Source organism: Microchirus variegatus, assembly GCF_963457635.1.
Source record: "Microchirus variegatus genome assembly, chromosome: 4".
Lineage (NCBI taxonomy): Eukaryota > Metazoa > Chordata > Actinopteri > Pleuronectiformes > Soleidae > Microchirus > Microchirus variegatus.
In genome coordinates this window covers 38,424,556-38,441,418 of record NC_139805.1, presented here as the reverse complement: position 1 = coordinate 38,441,418, position 16,863 = coordinate 38,424,556, and the positions used below count along the sequence as shown (strand labels likewise).

General features: G+C 46.9%; 2 protein-coding genes across 2 annotated transcripts; both read left to right on the top strand.

Moving 5' to 3' along the window:
* The first annotated feature begins 16 nt into the window (after positions 1 to 16).
* On the top strand, positions 17 to 9,934 carry sgta (small glutamine rich tetratricopeptide repeat co-chaperone alpha). Its single transcript, XM_083887547.1, has 12 exons — positions 17 to 126; positions 3,708 to 3,952; positions 4,489 to 4,592; positions 4,885 to 4,975; positions 5,059 to 5,158; positions 6,180 to 6,284; positions 7,135 to 7,270; positions 7,351 to 7,413; positions 7,515 to 7,552; positions 7,628 to 7,837; positions 7,927 to 8,074; positions 9,687 to 9,934. The coding sequence occupies exons 2-11, from the start codon at positions 3,853 to 3,855 to the stop codon at positions 8,036 to 8,038; spliced, it is 1,059 nt and encodes a 352-aa protein (XP_083743673.1). The 5' UTR covers positions 17 to 126; positions 3,708 to 3,852; the 3' UTR covers positions 8,039 to 8,074; positions 9,687 to 9,934.
* A 1,046-nt stretch (positions 9,935 to 10,980) lies between these two features.
* On the top strand, positions 10,981 to 16,243 carry LOC310925570 (zinc transporter ZIP3-like). Its single transcript, XM_083887548.1, has 3 exons — positions 10,981 to 11,023; positions 11,670 to 11,937; positions 14,397 to 16,243. The coding sequence occupies exons 2-3, from the start codon at positions 11,746 to 11,748 to the stop codon at positions 15,168 to 15,170; spliced, it is 966 nt and encodes a 321-aa protein (XP_083743674.1). The 5' UTR covers positions 10,981 to 11,023; positions 11,670 to 11,745; the 3' UTR covers positions 15,171 to 16,243.
* The last annotated feature ends 620 nt before the right edge of the window (positions 16,244 to 16,863 follow it).

Below are 16,863 nucleotides of genomic sequence, written 5' to 3'. Positions count from 1 at the left end.
CTCATGACGTCACTATCAAGAGACGAGCTGACAGAGTATCTGACGGCAGGAAAAGGCCCGCGGACACACCGTGAATCCGCCGCTAACGCTCTTTTCTCCGCATCATCGACACGGAAAACACCGCAGGTGAGAAAACACCGCGTGACCGTGTGTTCGCGTTGGACTCGCGGCACCACAGCTTCCGGTGAGCGGCCGCGGTTTCACGGTGAACGCAGTGTGATGAGCTAAGCTAAGTAGCCGTTAGCATCGCGCCGCTGTGGCTCAGAGAGAAAACGTCACAGTTTTGTTTTTTTAAAAGAGTCTGTTTTTAACACAAGGTTTAATTATTGAGCCGCAACTGAAGCAAAGAAAAGGCGCAAACGTGATGTTTAATAAACCGCGAAAAACGACTTTAATCCGCTTAAATACAACACGTGACATTTGTTTTAGCACAGTTAGCTGCTGGATGTGACTGTAGCTGTGTTAAGTCACTGAGTTAACAATAGTTCACTTTAGTTAGCACTGAGTTAACAATAGTTCACTTTAGTTAGCACTGAGTTAACAATAGTTCACTTTAGTTAGCACTGAGTTAACAGTAGTTCACATGAGCTAACACTGAGTTAACAATAGTTCACTTTAGTTAGTCACTGAGTTAACAGTAGTTCACATGAGCTAACACTGAGTTAACAATAGTTCACTTTAGTTAGTCACTGAGTTAACAATAGTTCACTTTAGTTAGTCACTGAGTTAACAATAGTTCACTTTAGTTAGTCACTGAGTTAACAGTAGTTCACTTTAGTTAGTCACTGAGTTAACAGTAGTTCACATGAGCTAACACTGAGTTAACAATAGTTCACTTTAGTTAGTCACTGAGTTAACAATAGTTCACTTTAGTTAGTCACTGAGTTAACAATAGTTCACTTTAGTTAGTCACTGAGTTAACAGTAGTTCACTTTAGTTAGCACTGAGTTAACAATAGTTCACTTTAGTTAGCACTGAGTTAACAATAGTTCACTTTAGTTAGTCACTGAGTTAACAGTAGTTCACTTTAGTTAGCACTGAGTTAACAATAGTTCACTTTAGTTAGCACTGAGTTAACAGTAGTTCACTTTAGTTAGTCACTGAGTTAACAGTAGTTCACATGAGCTAACACTGAGTTAACAATAGTTCACTTTAGTTAGCACTGAGTTAATAGTTCACTTTAGTTAGTCACTGAGTTAACAGTAGTTCACTTTAGTTAGTCACTGAGTTAACAATAGTTCACTTTAGTTCGTCACTGAGTCAACAGTAGTTCACTTTAGTTAGTCACTGAGTTAACAGTAGTTCACATGAGCTAACACTGAGTTAACAATGAGTGACTTTAGTTAACAGTGAGTTAATGAGTGACAGTAGTTAACAGTAGTTAACAGTGAGTTAATAATGACTGATAGTAGTTAACAGTGGGTTAATAATGACTGATAGTAGTTAACAGTAGTTAACAGTGAGTTAATAATGACTGATAGTAGTTAACAGTGAGTTAATAATGACTGATAGTAGTTAACAGTAAGCTAATAATGACTGATAGTAGTTAACAGTGAGTTAATAATGACTGATAGTAGTTAACAGTGAGTTAATAATGACTGATAGTAGTTAACAGTGAGTTAATAATGACTGATAGTAGTTAACAGTGAGTTAATGACTGATAATAGTTAACAGTGAGTTAATCATGACTGATAGTAGTTAACAGTAGTTAACAGTGAGTTAATAATGACTGATAGTAGTTAACAGTAGTTAACAGTGAGTTAATAATGATTGACAGTAGTTAACAGTGAGTTAATGACTGATAGTAGTTAACAGTAGTTAACTGAGTTAATAATGAGTGACAGTAGTTAACAGTAGTTAACAGTGAGTTAATAATGACTGATAGTAGTTAACAGTGAGTTAATGAGTGACAGTAGTTAACAGTGAGTTAATGATTGACAGTAGTTAACAGTGAGTTAATGACTGATAGTAGTTAACAGTGAGTTAATGACTGATAGTAGTTAACAGTAGTTAACAGTGAGTTAATAATGAGTGACAGTAGTTAACAGTGAGTTAATAATGACTGATAGTAGTTAACAGTGAGTTAATAATGACTGATAGTAGTTAACAGTAGTTAACAGTGAGTTAATGACTGATAGTAGTTAACAGTGAGTTAATGAGTGACAGTAGTTAACAGTAGTTAACAGTGAGTTAATAATGATTGACAGTAGTTAACAGTGAGTTAATGACTGATAGTAGTTAACAGTAGTTAACAGTGAGTTAATGAGTGACAGTAGTTAACAGTAGTTAACAGTGAGTTAATAATGACTGATAGTAGTTAACAGTAGTTAACAGTGAGTTAATAATGAGTGACAGTAGTTAACAGTGAGTTAATAATAGTCTTCTTCACAGTCAAACAGGTCAGAGTCTTAAATGTCTCTGCTGTCTAACCTCACACATTAAAACAGTAGTTTCTCAGGTTTCAAACTCTTTTATGGAACAGTGTTGTTGTTGTTCTCGTGCTGCATGTGTCACAGTGGACATCAGGGACATCAGGACTGGACCACTGGACTGGACCACTGGACTGGACCACTGGACTGGACCACTGGACTGGACCACTGTGGTTCACTTTGGTTCACCGTGGTTCACTTTGGTTCAGTTCTGGCTCACGCTTGTGTTTCCACCAACACTACATTTACATGGTAGAGTCAGTGTGGACTGACTGATGACCACAACAACAGACCAGACAACACCACAACAGACCAGACAACACAACAACAGTCCAGACAACACCACAACAGACCAGACAACACCACAACAGACCAGACAACACCACAACAGACCAGACAACACCACAACAGACCAGACAACACCACAACAGACCAGACAACAACACAACAGACCAGACAACAACACAACAACAGTCCAGACAACACAACAACAGTCCAGACAACACAACAACAGACCAGACAACACAACAACACAACAGACCAGAGAAAACATGGAGGGCAAGCTGCAGCTCTTGTTTTGATCAGTTAAGAGTGTCAGTGTTTGTATGAGGACAGACTGAGGACAAACTGAGGACAGACTGAGGACAAACTGAAGACAGACTGAGGACAAACTGAAGACAGACTGAGGACAAACTGAAGACAGACTGAGGACAAACTGAAGACAGACTGAGGACAGACTGAAGACAGACTGAAGACAGACTGAGGACAAACTGAAGACAGACTGAGGACAGACTGAAGACAGACTGAGGACAAACTGAAGACAGACTGAGGACAGACTGAAGACAGACTGAAGACAGACTGAGGACAAACTGAAGACAGACTGAGGACAGACTGAGGACAGACTGAAGACAGACTGAAGACAGACTGAGGACAAACTGAAGACAGACTGAGGACAAACTGAAGACAAACTGAGGACAAACTGAAGACAGACTGAGGACAGACTGAAGACAGACTGAAGACAGACTGAGGACAAACTGAAGACAGACTGAGGACAAACTGAAGACAAACTGAGGACAAACTGAAGACAGACTGAGGACAGACTTTTTATAATAAAGTGAATAATCAAACCCTCGTTAATCTTTTACAAAGTTTTTTTAAAATGTTGTTTTTATTTGTGTTTAAATCAGTGCTCTGGCTCCGCCCTCAGTGCTCTGGCTCTGCCCTCAGTGCTCTGGCTCTGCCCTCTCTGAACCATGTCTTCTTTCTTCTTCTCTACAGATCTCTGGTCCTCTGTGGTTGTTTTAAAGTGCTTTATAAATAAAGTTGGACTGAACACACACACACACACACACCCACACACACACACACACACACACACACACACACACACACACACACACACACACACACAGCCTCCTTCACCATGACAGATCATAAACGTCTCGCCTTCTCCATCATCCACTTCCTCCACGACCAGCTGCAGTCAGGGAATCTGACATCTGACGCTCAGGAGAGTCTGGAGGGTGAGTCTGTGTAGACCAGGACAATGTCTGTCCCTGTCACTGTGGACGTCTCTGTCTCTTGTGGAAGTCCCTGTCCCTGTGGATGTCCCTGTCCTTGTGGTCGTCTCTGTCCCTGTGGTCGTCCCTATCCCTGTGGACGTCCCTGTCCTTGTAGACGTCCCTGTGGACGTCCCTGTCCTTGTAGACCTCCCTGTCCCCGTGGCATCCCTGTCCCCGTGGATGTCCCTGTCCTTGTGGATGTCCTTGTCCCCGTGGACGTCCCTGTCACTGTGGACGTCCTTGTCCTTGTGGAGTGCACGTCTCTGTCCTTGTGGACGTCTCTCTCCTTGTGGAGTGGACGTCTCTGTCCCTGTGGACGTCCCTGTCCTTGTGGACGTCCCTGTCCCTCTGGACATCCCTGTCCTTGTAGACGTACCTGTCCCTGTCCCTGTAGACGTCCCTGTCCTTCCACCAGAGTGGAGCCACACACGAAAATTATCTGTGATGTTGTCTATCACTGTCCCACAGTCTGTCTCATTGTCTTCATGTCTCTGCAGTGGCCGTCCAGTGTTTGGAGACGGCGTTTGACGTGTCCACTGATGACCAGAGTCTGTCTGTCCCTGTGACGTTACCAGAGATCTTTGCTTCAGCCACAGCTCAGGTGAGACAACTAGAGACAGACGGGTCTACTGAGGACACCACTGACGTCTTCATTTAATCATCTCTGTCCTCTGTCTCTGTGTCCTCTGAATGTCCTCTCTCTGACTGTCCTCTCTCTGAATGTCCTCTGAATGTCCTCTCTCTGACTGTCCTCTCTCTGAATGTCCTCTCTCTGAATGTCCTCTGAATGTCCTCTGAATGTCCTCTCTCTGACTGTCCTCTCTCTGACTGTCCTCTCTCTGAATGTCCTCTCTCTGAATGTCCTCTGAATGTCCTCTGAATGTCCTCCTCAGTATCCAGCTCAGTCACAGGTCAACAATAACTCCACCCCTGACTCAGTGGATGAAGAACAGAGACTGGAGGCTGAGAGACTGAAGTCTGACGGTGAGACATGGACAATGTCCACAGACGTCTTCTCTTCTTCTTCTTCTTCTTCTTCTTCTTCTCACTCTTTTCTCGTCTCCCAGGTAACGATCAGATGAAGGTGGAGAACTTTGCAGCAGCAGTAGAGTTTTACTCTAAAGCCATCGCCATCAACCCTCAGAACGCTGTTTACTACTGTAACAGGTCAGTGAGCCTCACTCACCACCAGAGGGCAGCACACGTCTCTGTATAAACCAATGAAGAAGAGACCGTTCTTTATTTAAACTGTGACTTAGCAGTTTTTTCATGAGTCATGATTCATGGTTTGGACTAATGTGTGTTTGTCTGTCTGTCTGTCTGTCTGTCTGCGTGTGTGTGTGTCTCTGTCTCTGTGTGTGTGTGTGTGATGTTTGTGTGTTCGTGTGTGTGTGTGTGTGTGTGTCGGTCTCTGTGTGTGTGTGTGTGATGTTTGTGTGTTCGTGTGTGTGTGTGTGTGTGTGTCGGTCTCTGTGTGTGTGTGTGTGTGTGTGTGCCTGTCTCTGTGTGTGTGTCTGTCTCTGTGTGTGTGTGTGTGTGTGTGTTTATGTGTCTCTCTGTGTGTGTGTGTGTGTCTCTCTGTGTTTGTGTGTGTGTGTGTCTCTCTGTGTTTGTGTGTGTGTGTCTGTGTTTGTGTTTGTGTGTCTCTCTGTGTGTGTCTGTGTGTGTCTCTCTGTGTTTGTGTGTCACTCTGTGTGTGTGTGTGTGTGTGTCTCTCTGTGTGTGTTTCTCTGTGTGTGTGTGTGTGTCTCTGTCTCTCTGTGTGTGTTTCTCTGTGTGTGTGTGTGTGTCTCTGTCTCTGTGTGTGTGTGTCTCTGTGAGTGTGTCTGTGTGTGTGTGTCTCTGTTTGTGTGTGTGTGTCTCTCTGTGTGTGTGTGTGTGTTTCTGTGTCTCTCTGTGTGTGTGTGTGTGTGTGTGTGTGTCTCTCTGTGTGTGTGTGTGTGTGTCTCTCTGTGTTTGTGTGTGTGTCTCTCTCTGTGTTTGTGTGTGTCTGTCTGTGTGTGTCTCTCTGTGTTTGTGTGTGTGTGTCTCTGTGTGTGTGTGTGTGTGTGTCTCTGTCTCTGTCTCTGTGTGTGTGTGTCTGTGTGTGTGTCTCTGTGAGTGTGTCTCTGTTTGTGTCTGTGTGTGTCTGTGTCTGTGTGTGTGTGTGTCTGTGTGTGTGTGTGTCTCTCTCTGTGTGTGTGTACAGAGCTGCAGCCCTCAGTAAACTAGGTAACTATGCTGGAGCGGTCCAGGACTGTGAACAGGCGATCGGCATCGACCCAAACTACAGCAAAGCCTACGGCAGGATGGGGTGAGACTCACTGAGACAGACCAGAACCACACAGACCTGGTTCTGGTCCACACAGACCTGGTCCAGAACCACACAGACCTGGGTCTGGACCCAGGATCAGGCACAAGTTTTGTAAACAGAGGAGAATTCACAGATTTTTATCACTATACGAACAAGATTCACGGATCCAGCTCCAAAATAAGAGCAAAACGTCGTCTTACTTTTGCTGTTTATCAAAACAAGTTATTTCTAATGAAGAACTACACTTCCCAGCATGCTTTGGGAACAAATCCCGGTCTGATTGATCATTACAAAGCGACATTAGATCGTTCTGATTAGAGAAAGGCGAATGTCCGCACAAATGCGTCATATGCATTTATGTCCTTTTGACTCGCTAATGAAGTGATTCACACGCATTTGGAGGGCGGGGCCTGATTCTATTGGTTTAGAGGTTTAAAACGAGCTGTCAATCACCCTAATTGACCAAGGTAAGACAGAGCTATGGCGCTGAGTAACTGAAGACGCTGCAGAGTCATTACTCACCGCACAGAGAGCATCCATTTACAGACAGTTATCAAATGTCAATAAATGTAAATAAAATTAAATGGGTTTTTAATAATTTGGTACCTAATAAATCTCAAATGGCACAGATGGTGCCAAACTGTGCCAAAGAGAGAACGCCCAGACATCTCTTTACTAAAACCTCTGTCATTTCACTCTGCTTCACTTCAGCAGCATCAGACTTTGATTTAATTTGGTTTCATGTCATTTTAGAGCAGGGACTCCAAAAAGAGGCTCAGGGAAGAACTGGTTAATGGTTGTGTTGTTGTGACGCTCACACACGAATGGTTGCGTTGTCGTTGTGTTACAGTCTGGCGTTGGCGAGTCTCAACAAACACACGGAAGCGGCGAGTTTTTACAAGAAAGCTCTGGAGCTGGATCCTGACAACGACACGTACAAAATCAACCTGAAGATCGCGGAGGAGAAGATGGAGACGTCCAGTCCGGTGAGAGACACGCCCACACATCGTCTCCTGTCCTGTGATTGGCTGATGTTTGTGTTGATTTGTCGTCTCTTGTGTGTCAGACGGCGGGGATGGGCGGAGTCGACCTGGCCGGTTTACTCACCAACCCGGGCTTCATGAACATGGTGAGACACTGTTTACTGTCCTCTGAAGACATGGAGACGTGGGTTGCTATGGCGACACAGCTGAGCGTGGTGTGTGTTTGTGTGTGTTTGTGTGTTTTCAGGCGTCGTCGTTGATGAACAATCCTCAGGTTCAGCAGATGTAAGAGTTTTTCTTTATTTCACACTCGTATGCTCTTCTCTTCTCCGTCTAACGTTCCTCCGCTCGTTTGTTCAGGATGTCGGGAATGATGTCTGGAAGCTACGGACCAATGGGAGGAGCCGGAGGACTAGGAGGAGGAGTCGGAGGACTAGGAGGAGGAGGCGGAGGACTAGGAGGAGGAGGCGGAGGACTAGGAGGAGGAGGCGGAGCTACAGCACCAGCACCAGCACCAGGACCAGGACCAGGACCTGCTGCTGCTGGAGATTTGTCGGGACTGATCCAAGCGTACGTACCCGAGCTTGTGTGGTGTTGTTTGCGAGGTGTCGGCAGCAGGTGGCGCTCTCAGCTGTATGTTTGCTGTGTGTGACCTGCAGGGGGCAGCAGTTTGCTCAACAGATGCAGCAGCAGAATCCTGAACTCATCGAACAGCTGAGGAGTCAAATACGCAACCGATCGCCGAGCAGCAGCAACGAGGAGCAGCCGTGACCGCGCGAGACCACGCTAACGACGACGAGCTAACGAGTAAAGTTTGTGTTTTTAAACCACGTTTACGTCACAATAAAAGATTATTTATGAGCCTCTCATGATCAGTGATCAACAAGTGACCACCGACAAGTGATGACTGACAGGAAGTGACCAACAAGTAGTGACCGACAAGCTGTGACTGACAGGAAGTGATCAACAAGTGACGACCGACAAGTGGTGACCGACAGGAAGTGATCAACAAGTGACGACCGACAAGTAGTGACTGACAGGAAGTGACCGACAAGTAGTGACGACCGACAGGGAGTGAGTGGTGACTGACAGGAAGTGGTCAACAAGTGACGACCGACAGGGAGTGACCGACAGGAAGTGACCGATAAGTGGCGACTGACAGGAAGTGGTCAACAAGTGACGACCGACAGGAAGTGACCGACAAGTGACGACTGACAGGATGTGATGGACGACTACTGACCGACGGGAAGTGACCAACAAGTAGTGACTGACAGGAAGTGACTGACAAGTAGTGACGACCGACAGGGAGTGACCGACAAGTGGTGACAGACAGGAAGTGATCAACAAGTGACGACCGACAAGTAGTGACCGACAAGTGACCGACAAGTAGTGACTGACAGGAAGTGACCGACAAGTAGTGACGACCGACAGGGAGTGAGTGGTGACTGACAGGAAGTGGTCAACAAGTGACGACCGACAGGGAGTGACCGACAGGAAGTGACCGATAAGTGGCGACTGACAGGAAGTGGTCAACAAGTGACGACCGACAAGTAGTGACCGACGAGTAGTGACGACCGACAGGAAGTGACCGACAAGTGACGACTGACAGGATGTGATGGACAACTACTGACCGACAAGTGACGACTGACAGGATGTGATGGACAACTACTGACCGACGGGAAGTGACCAACAAGTAGTGACTGACAGGAAGTGACCGACAAGTAGTGACTGACAAGTGACGACCGACAGGAAGTGATCAAAACTACTGACTGACAGGAAGTGATCGACGAGTGACAACCGACAGAAAGTGACCAACAAGTAGTGACTGACAGGAAGTGACCGACAAGTAGTGACTGACAAGTGACGACCGACAGGAAGTGATCAAAAACTACTGACTGACAAGTGACGACTGAAAAGATGTGACTGACAGGAAGTGATCAAAAACTACTGACCGACAGGAAGTGACGACAAATACTGAGATTTTCTGCTCCTTTTTAAAGAGAACTTTATTGAATTGCTTACGAATCACAGTCCTGAGAAGCTAACGTCACAAAAATGTGACGCTGAATCTCGTCTGTGATTGGACGCTGGTTCCTCTGAAGTCCTGAGGTTCTAGCGTAATGACGAGTAAGAGCATAAGGGCCACAGGGGGCGCTGTGTCATAGGGCGAGAGGCGGAGTCACAGCCTGGACAGATCACATGACCATAGTTTGAGAATGTTCTAGTTCACAAACAGTTACAGTAAAGAGATGATGAGGGTGAACAGAGCTTCTGTTTGTTGTTGTTTTATTCATGTTCCTGGGCTCTGATTGGCCGTTTATTTCCTGTCTTCCACACTTGTACTTGCCTCTCTGACCAGCAGGGGGCGTCAGAGGCTCGTTGCGTGATCTCTGATTGTCTTGTTTGTGTTTTTTTCCAGGCGTCACTGATGTGGATCTTTACATCTCGAAGGACGAAAGAACAATTATGATTTTTTTGTTGTTTTTGTTTGTCACCACTGAGGAGTTCCTGCATGAGAGAGGGGCGGGTCTTGTTCAGGAGTCATGTCGCCCAAAGCCACGCCCACCTTCCCTGCAGCTACGGTGTGGTTTTTATGAACAATATAAGTGAAGAAAGTGAATTGTAATAAACGGTGGAGGAGGAGGAGAGTGTGAGAGAGTTTGAAGATTAAACAGAGTATGGTAACATTTTACTTCCTGTTTGACCACTTTTCACTCACAAACAAACATGAACCACAGCAGTGAACGTTCAGGTGAGCTCTGTTCACTGTGTCACAGGAACTGCTAATGATGCTAAGGATGCTAATGCTGCTAATGTGATGACAAATGAAGGAACTTTATGAACCTTCTGTTCTCTCTCAGTGTCCATGTTTGTAAACCACTCACTCTCCCACACCAAAGTCCATAGAGAAAACCAGTGATTTTAGCTCAAAGGGACACAGGAGCTGCTGGTCCTCTGCTGCCTCGTGTGGTCACTTTGTGTCACTTAGTTAAGTCTAAATTAAATATTTTAAAAGCTGAATTCACTAAAATCAGTCATTGTAAGTTAGTGATGGAGGCAGCAGTGACACAGAGTGACCACACGAGGCAGCAGTGGATCAACAACTCCTGTGAACTCCTGTGTGCTGTGATGTTAAAATCACTGGTTTACTCTATGGACTTTGGTGCAGGGAGTGTGAGTGACTTTGGTGTGAGAGAGTGAGTGACTTTGGTGTGGGAGAGTGAGTGACTTTGGTGTGAGGAGAGTGAGTGACTTTGGTGTGGGAGAGTGAGTGACTTTGGTTTGGGAGAGTGAGTGACTGGTGTGGCAGAGTGAGTGACTTTCGTGTGGCAGAGTGAGTGACATTGGTGTGGGAGAGTGAGTGACTTTGGTGTGGGAGAGTGAGTGACTTTGGTGTGAGGAGAGTGAGTGACTTTGGTGTGGGAGAGTGAGTGACTTTGGTGTGGGAGAGTGAGTGGTTTATGCCACTTTAATGTCATACACTAAAGTAACAGAAAAACACTTAATTTAAAAGACAAATGTCACGTGAGTCGTTTATATTATTATTATTATTATCATCATTATTTTAATGTTAAAGTTTATGAATCACAGATTAAAACAAAGAAAAAAAATAGCAGCTTCACTTCCTGCTAAGCACCGCCCACACTGCCTACGTCATCGCAGAAACCACCAGTCAGACCACAGGGAGCACGTGACGCAGAGGCGGAAGTGTGTGTGTCCACCTGCGGAAGAGAGGACGGAAGGAGGCTCGTACAGGTGAACGCGCTTTCTCTTCTTTGTGTTTGTCTTGTTGTTGTTGTTGTTGTTTGAGTGACGGACACAGGTGTACACAGGCCCCGCCCCCTCGCCCCCTCGCCCCCCGCTTACAACTGTTAGCTCTGCTGTTAGCTTAACGAGCGGAGGAGCAAACGGCTGTTAGCCGCCAGGCTAGCCGCAGCTACGACCGGAAGTTTGTTTTCTTTTGCGAGGTAAGCTACGTCCACGCTTGAATTTAAACGGAAGCGGGTGACGTAAACTGCGTCAGACTGTGTTTACACAGAGAGCAGCTCACGCGTCAGCTTGACACCTTTTTATTTTGAAAATCCTGACAGGAAGTAGGGCTTTAAAACGGTACACGTTTGTTTTCATAACTTAAATAAGTGAAGGGAGCATCTTCTGCTAACTGCGTTTAACCGGATGAGTTTAAATAAATAAATATAATAAAAAATGATACAGTTTGGGTATTATATAAGTTTATTCTTTGTATTACTCCTTTTCGGTCATGTTAAACTGTGTTTTCATATATTATTTTTTTGACAAAACATTTTTTATTATTCGTTTTTTTTGTAATTTTCTTTCTTTTTGTTGTTGTCGTTTTCTGGCGTCGTCAGAAAATCCATGTTGACATCTTGTTTCTGTGCAGCGATGACGATGAAGATGAAGAAGACGGTGTCCTCTCCGCTGTAGTGTCCGCTGTCCATCGTCTGTCCATCGTCAGGATGCAGGTCGTGGTCCTGAAGCTGCTCGGCCTCCTCGGGTTGTTTGGACTCATGTTGACAGGAGTCCTGCTCCCAGTGCGCCTCCTGCTGGTGGACAGGTACAGCAGAGCGCTGTCTCTCTGCAACTCCTTTGGAGGAGGCGTGTTCCTCGCCACGTGCTTCAACGCTCTGCTGCCGGCCGTCAGAGACAAGGTGACGTCACCGGGACATGAGTCTGTCCAACACCAGACATTCAGAGACATTCAGAGACATGTGTCCACAGAGGTGTCGACGTGTTTTAAAAGACATTTAGAAACTATATTTTTGTATTTATTCGAATTTAAAGACATTTTAAGACACATTTACTCTGGTTTTAAGACACGACTGATGCTGAGAGACATTTGAGTGGAGACGTCGACGTCCAGAGAATTGTTTTTCATTTCATTCATTCAATTGTTTCATTTAGAAACGATAGAATACGCTCATAGACACAGACATTTTAGGACATTTATACAAATTTAAAGATGTGTTAAGACACATTTAATCATGTTTAAAGACATGACTGATGCTGAGAGACATTTAAAGACTTTCAGAGGACAGGAAGTGACCGACAGGAAGTGATCGACAGGAAGTGACTGACAGGTTGTGATCGACAAGTGACGACCGACAGGAAGTGATCGACAAGTTGTGATCGACAAGTGACGACCGACAGGAAGTGATCGACAAGTAGTGATCGACAGGTAGTGACCGACAGGAAGTGATCGACAGGTAGTGACCGACAGGTAGTGACCGACAGGAAGTGACCGAGAAGTAGTGATCGACAGGAAGTGACCGACAAGTAGTGATCGACAGGAAGTGATCGACAAGTAGTGACCGACAGGAAGTGATCGACAGGTTGTGACCGACAGGTTGTGACCGACAGGAAGTGACCGACAGGGAGTGACCGACAGGAAGTGACCGACAGGAAGTGACCGACAAGTAGTGATCGACAGGTAGTGACCGACAGGTAGTGACCGACAAGTAGTGATCGACAGGAAGTGATCGACAGGTAGTGACCGACAAGTAGTGATCGACAGGTAGTGATCGACAGGTAGTGATCTACAAGGAGTGACCGACAGGAAGTGACCGACAGGTAGTGGACAGGTAGTGATCGACAGGAAGTGACCGACAGGTAGTGATCGACAGGAAGTGATCGACAGGAAGTGATCGACAAGGAAGTGACCGACAGGTTGTGATCGACAGGTAGTGAACGACAGGTAGTGATCGACAGGTAGTGACCGACAGCTAGTGATCGACAGGAAGTGATCGACAGGAAGTGATCGACAGGAAGTGACCGACAGGTTGTGACCGACAGGTAGTGAACGACAGGTAGTGATCGACAGGTAGTGACCGACAGGAAGTGACCGACAAGTAGTGATCGACAGGAAGTGATCGACAGGTAGTGACCGACAAGTAGTGATCGACAGGTAGTGATCGACAGGTAGTGATCTACAAGGAGTGACCGACAGGAAGTGACCGACAGGTAGTGGACAGGAAGTGATCGACAGGAAGTGACCGACAGGTAGTGATCGACAGGAAGTGATCGACAGGAAGTGATCGACAAGGAAGTGACCGACAGGTTGTGATCGACAGGTAGTGAACGACAGGTAGTGATCGACAGGTAGTGACCGACAGCTAGTGATCGACAGGAAGTGATCGACAGGAAGTGATCGACAGGAAGTGACCGACAGGTTGTGACCGACAGGTAGTGAACGACAGGTAGTGATCGACAGGTAGTGATCGACAGGAAGTGATCGACAGGAAGTGATCGACAGGAAGTGACCGACAGGTTGTGACCGACAGGTTGTGACCGACAGGTAGTGAACGACAGGTAGTGATCGACAGGTAGTGACCGACAGCTAGTGATCGACAGGAAGTGATCGACAAGGAAGTGACCGACAGGTTGTGACCGACAGGTAGTGAACGACAGGTAGTGATCGACAGGTAGTGACCGACAGCTAGTGATCGACAGGAAGTGATCGACAGGAAGTGATCGACAGGAAGTGACCGACAGGTTGTGATCGACAGGTAGTGATCGACAGGTAGTGACCGACAAGTAGTGATCGACAGGAAGTGACCGACAAGTAGTGATCGACAGGTAGTGACCGACAGGAAGTGACCGACAGGAAGTGACCGACAGGTTGTGATCGACAGGTAGTGATCGACAGGTAGTGACCGACAAGTAGTGATCGACAGGAAGTGACCGACAAGTAGTGATCGACAGGTAGTGATCGACAGGTAGTGATCGACAGGAAGTGATCGACAGGAAGTGACCGACAGGTAGTGACCGACAGGAAGTGACCGACAGGAAGTGACCGACAGGAAGTGACCGACAGGTAGTGACCGACAGGAAGTGACCGACAGGAAGTGATCGACAGGTAGTGACCGACGGGAAGTGACCGACATTTAAAGATGTGTAGACGCTTAACTACAACTTTTAATGATGTTAAGACATTTAAAGATGTAAAGACGACGTTTAAAGATGTTTAAAGATGACAATCGAAGGTCTTCAAACACGTTTAGTGATGTTTAAAGACATTAAGAGACGTGAAGATGTACGAAGACATTTAAAGACATTGAAAGAGTCCTTGCAGATGTTGAAACATGGTTGTCATGTGTCCTCCCGTCCTCAGGTGGGCGCTGTGTTCCAGCAGCTAAAGGTAACCAGTGATTACCCTCTGGCTGAGACGATGATGATGCTGGGCTTCTTCCTCACCGTGTTTGTGGAGCAGAGCGTCCTAACCTTCAGGAAGGACAAACCGTCCTTCATCGACCTGGAGACCTTCAACGCCGGCGGCTCTGAGGCCGGCAGCGACTCTGAGTACGACACCCCCTTCATCTCCTCATCACAGGGCTCAGGAGGAGGAGGAGGAGGAGGAGGAGGAGGCGGAGGAGGAGGAGGAGGAGGAGGCGGTCACTCACACGCAAACTTCAGTCCAGTGGAGCTGGCGGGGGCGGGGCCTCTGCGTCTGGCGAGCCTTGTCCTGGCTCTGTCGGCTCACTCCGTGTTTGAAGGCCTGGCGCTCGGTCTGCAGGGGGACGGCGCCAAACTTGCAAACCTCTTCCTGGGCGTGGCCGTGCACGAGACGCTGGCCGCCGTCGCCCTGGGCGTCAACGTGGCCAAGGCGTCGCTGGGTGTCAGGGACGCCGCCAAGCTGGGCGTCACCGTCAGCCTGATGATCCCGCTGGGAGCACTGGTGGGCATGGGCATCGAGTCCACGCAGACGCTGGCGGGGGGCGTGGTCTCCGTGGTGCTGCAGGGATTCGCCGCCGGCACATTCCTCTTCGTCACCTTCTTTGAGATTCTGTCCCGAGAGCTGGACGACAAACGGGACCGCCTCCTCAAAGTCTTCTTCCTCATCCTCGGGTACGCAGTGCTCGCCACGCTGGTCTTCATCAAGTGGTGACCGACAGGAAGTGACTGAGAGGACGTGATCGACAGGAAGTGACCGAGAGGACGTGATCAACAGGAAGTGACCGACAAGTGGCGACCAACAGGAAGTGATCGACAAGTAGTGACCGACAGGAAGCGACTGACAGGACATGATCAACAGGAAGTTACCGACAAGTAGCGACCAACAGGAAGTTATCGACAAGTAGTGACCGTCAGGAAGTGACCGAGAGGACGTGACCGACAGGAAGTGACCGAGAGGACCTGATCGTCAGGAAGTGACCAACAATCAGTGAACGTCAGGAAGTTATCGACAAGTAGTGACTGACAATTGGTGACCAACAGGAACCGACTGACAGGAAGTGACCGAGAGGACGTGATCGACAGGAAGTGACCGAGAGGACATGATCGACAGGAAGTGACCGACAAGTAGTGACCGACAAGAAGCTACTGACAGGAAGTTATCGACAAGTAGTGACTGACAAGTAGTGATCGACCGGAAATTACCGACAAGTAGTGACCGTCAGGAAGCAACTGACAGGAAGTGACCAACAAGTAGTGACCGACGGGAAGTGTCCGACAGGAAACGACCGACAGGATGCGACCGACAGGAAGTGACCGATGCACACAGGAATACCAAAGGAAAACTCTTAAAGGAACAGTGCAGCATTCTGGGAAATGTCTTCCTTCACCTTCTGCCTGCGCTCATGGACTCAGTGACATCACAGGTGGGCGTGGCCAAGGGTGCAGCACATTCAAATTGTTCAACGAAAAAAAAAACTGAAACTTTATTAACACCGTTGAACAAAAACGTCAGGTTGTTTCCGCTCAGCTGTTCCTAATATTCTGATTTATGTGGACAGGTGACAGGTGACAGGTGTCAGGTGTCAGGTGTCAGGTGTCAGTTGACAGGTGTCATGTGTCAGTTGACAGGTGACAGGTGACAGGTGTCAGTTGACAGGTGTCAGGTGACAGGTGACAGGTGACAGGTGACAGGTGTCAGTTGACAGGTGACAGGTGACAGGTGTCAGGTGACAGGTATCAGGTGACATGTGTCAGGTGACAGGTGACAGGTGACAGGTGACAGGTGTCAGGTGACAGGTATCAGGTGACAGGTGTCAGTTGACAGGTGACAGGTGACAGGTGTCAGGTGACAGGTATCAGGTGACAGGTGACAGGTGTCAGGTGACAGGTGTCAGTTGACAGGTGACAGGTGACAGGTGACAGGTGTCAGGTGACAGGTATCAGGTGACAGGTGTCAGGTGACAGGTCTTTAAATGTTTTTAATCTACAAACAAAGCTATAATTCATTCATTCATCTATTTGTTGTGTCGTTGTGTTGAAGGTTAAAGGGTTAGTTTGTGCAATAAAATGAACACATGAAGTCTCTGTGTTGTTACACTGTTGTGCTTCTCTCCAGCAGGTGTCGCCACCACTACAGTGTCATTTGTCACGGTTCAGCCAATCACAGGACAGATCAGAGCAGCCACACGGTAACAAACAGGAAGTGACGACTTCCTGTGTCAAACTAATAACTCGTGTTTTATTTTGATAAGTTTATGAAGTTATTCTTGCTGACAATCTTACATCATTTCCTTTTCACCTGGCTTTCAAAATAAGAGCCTCTGGCTAATTTTGTGTTCAGTGTTGTTGTCCTCAGTGCTGACAGGAAGTAGTTTGTGATTCTTATGAAATAAACAGGTTTTTGT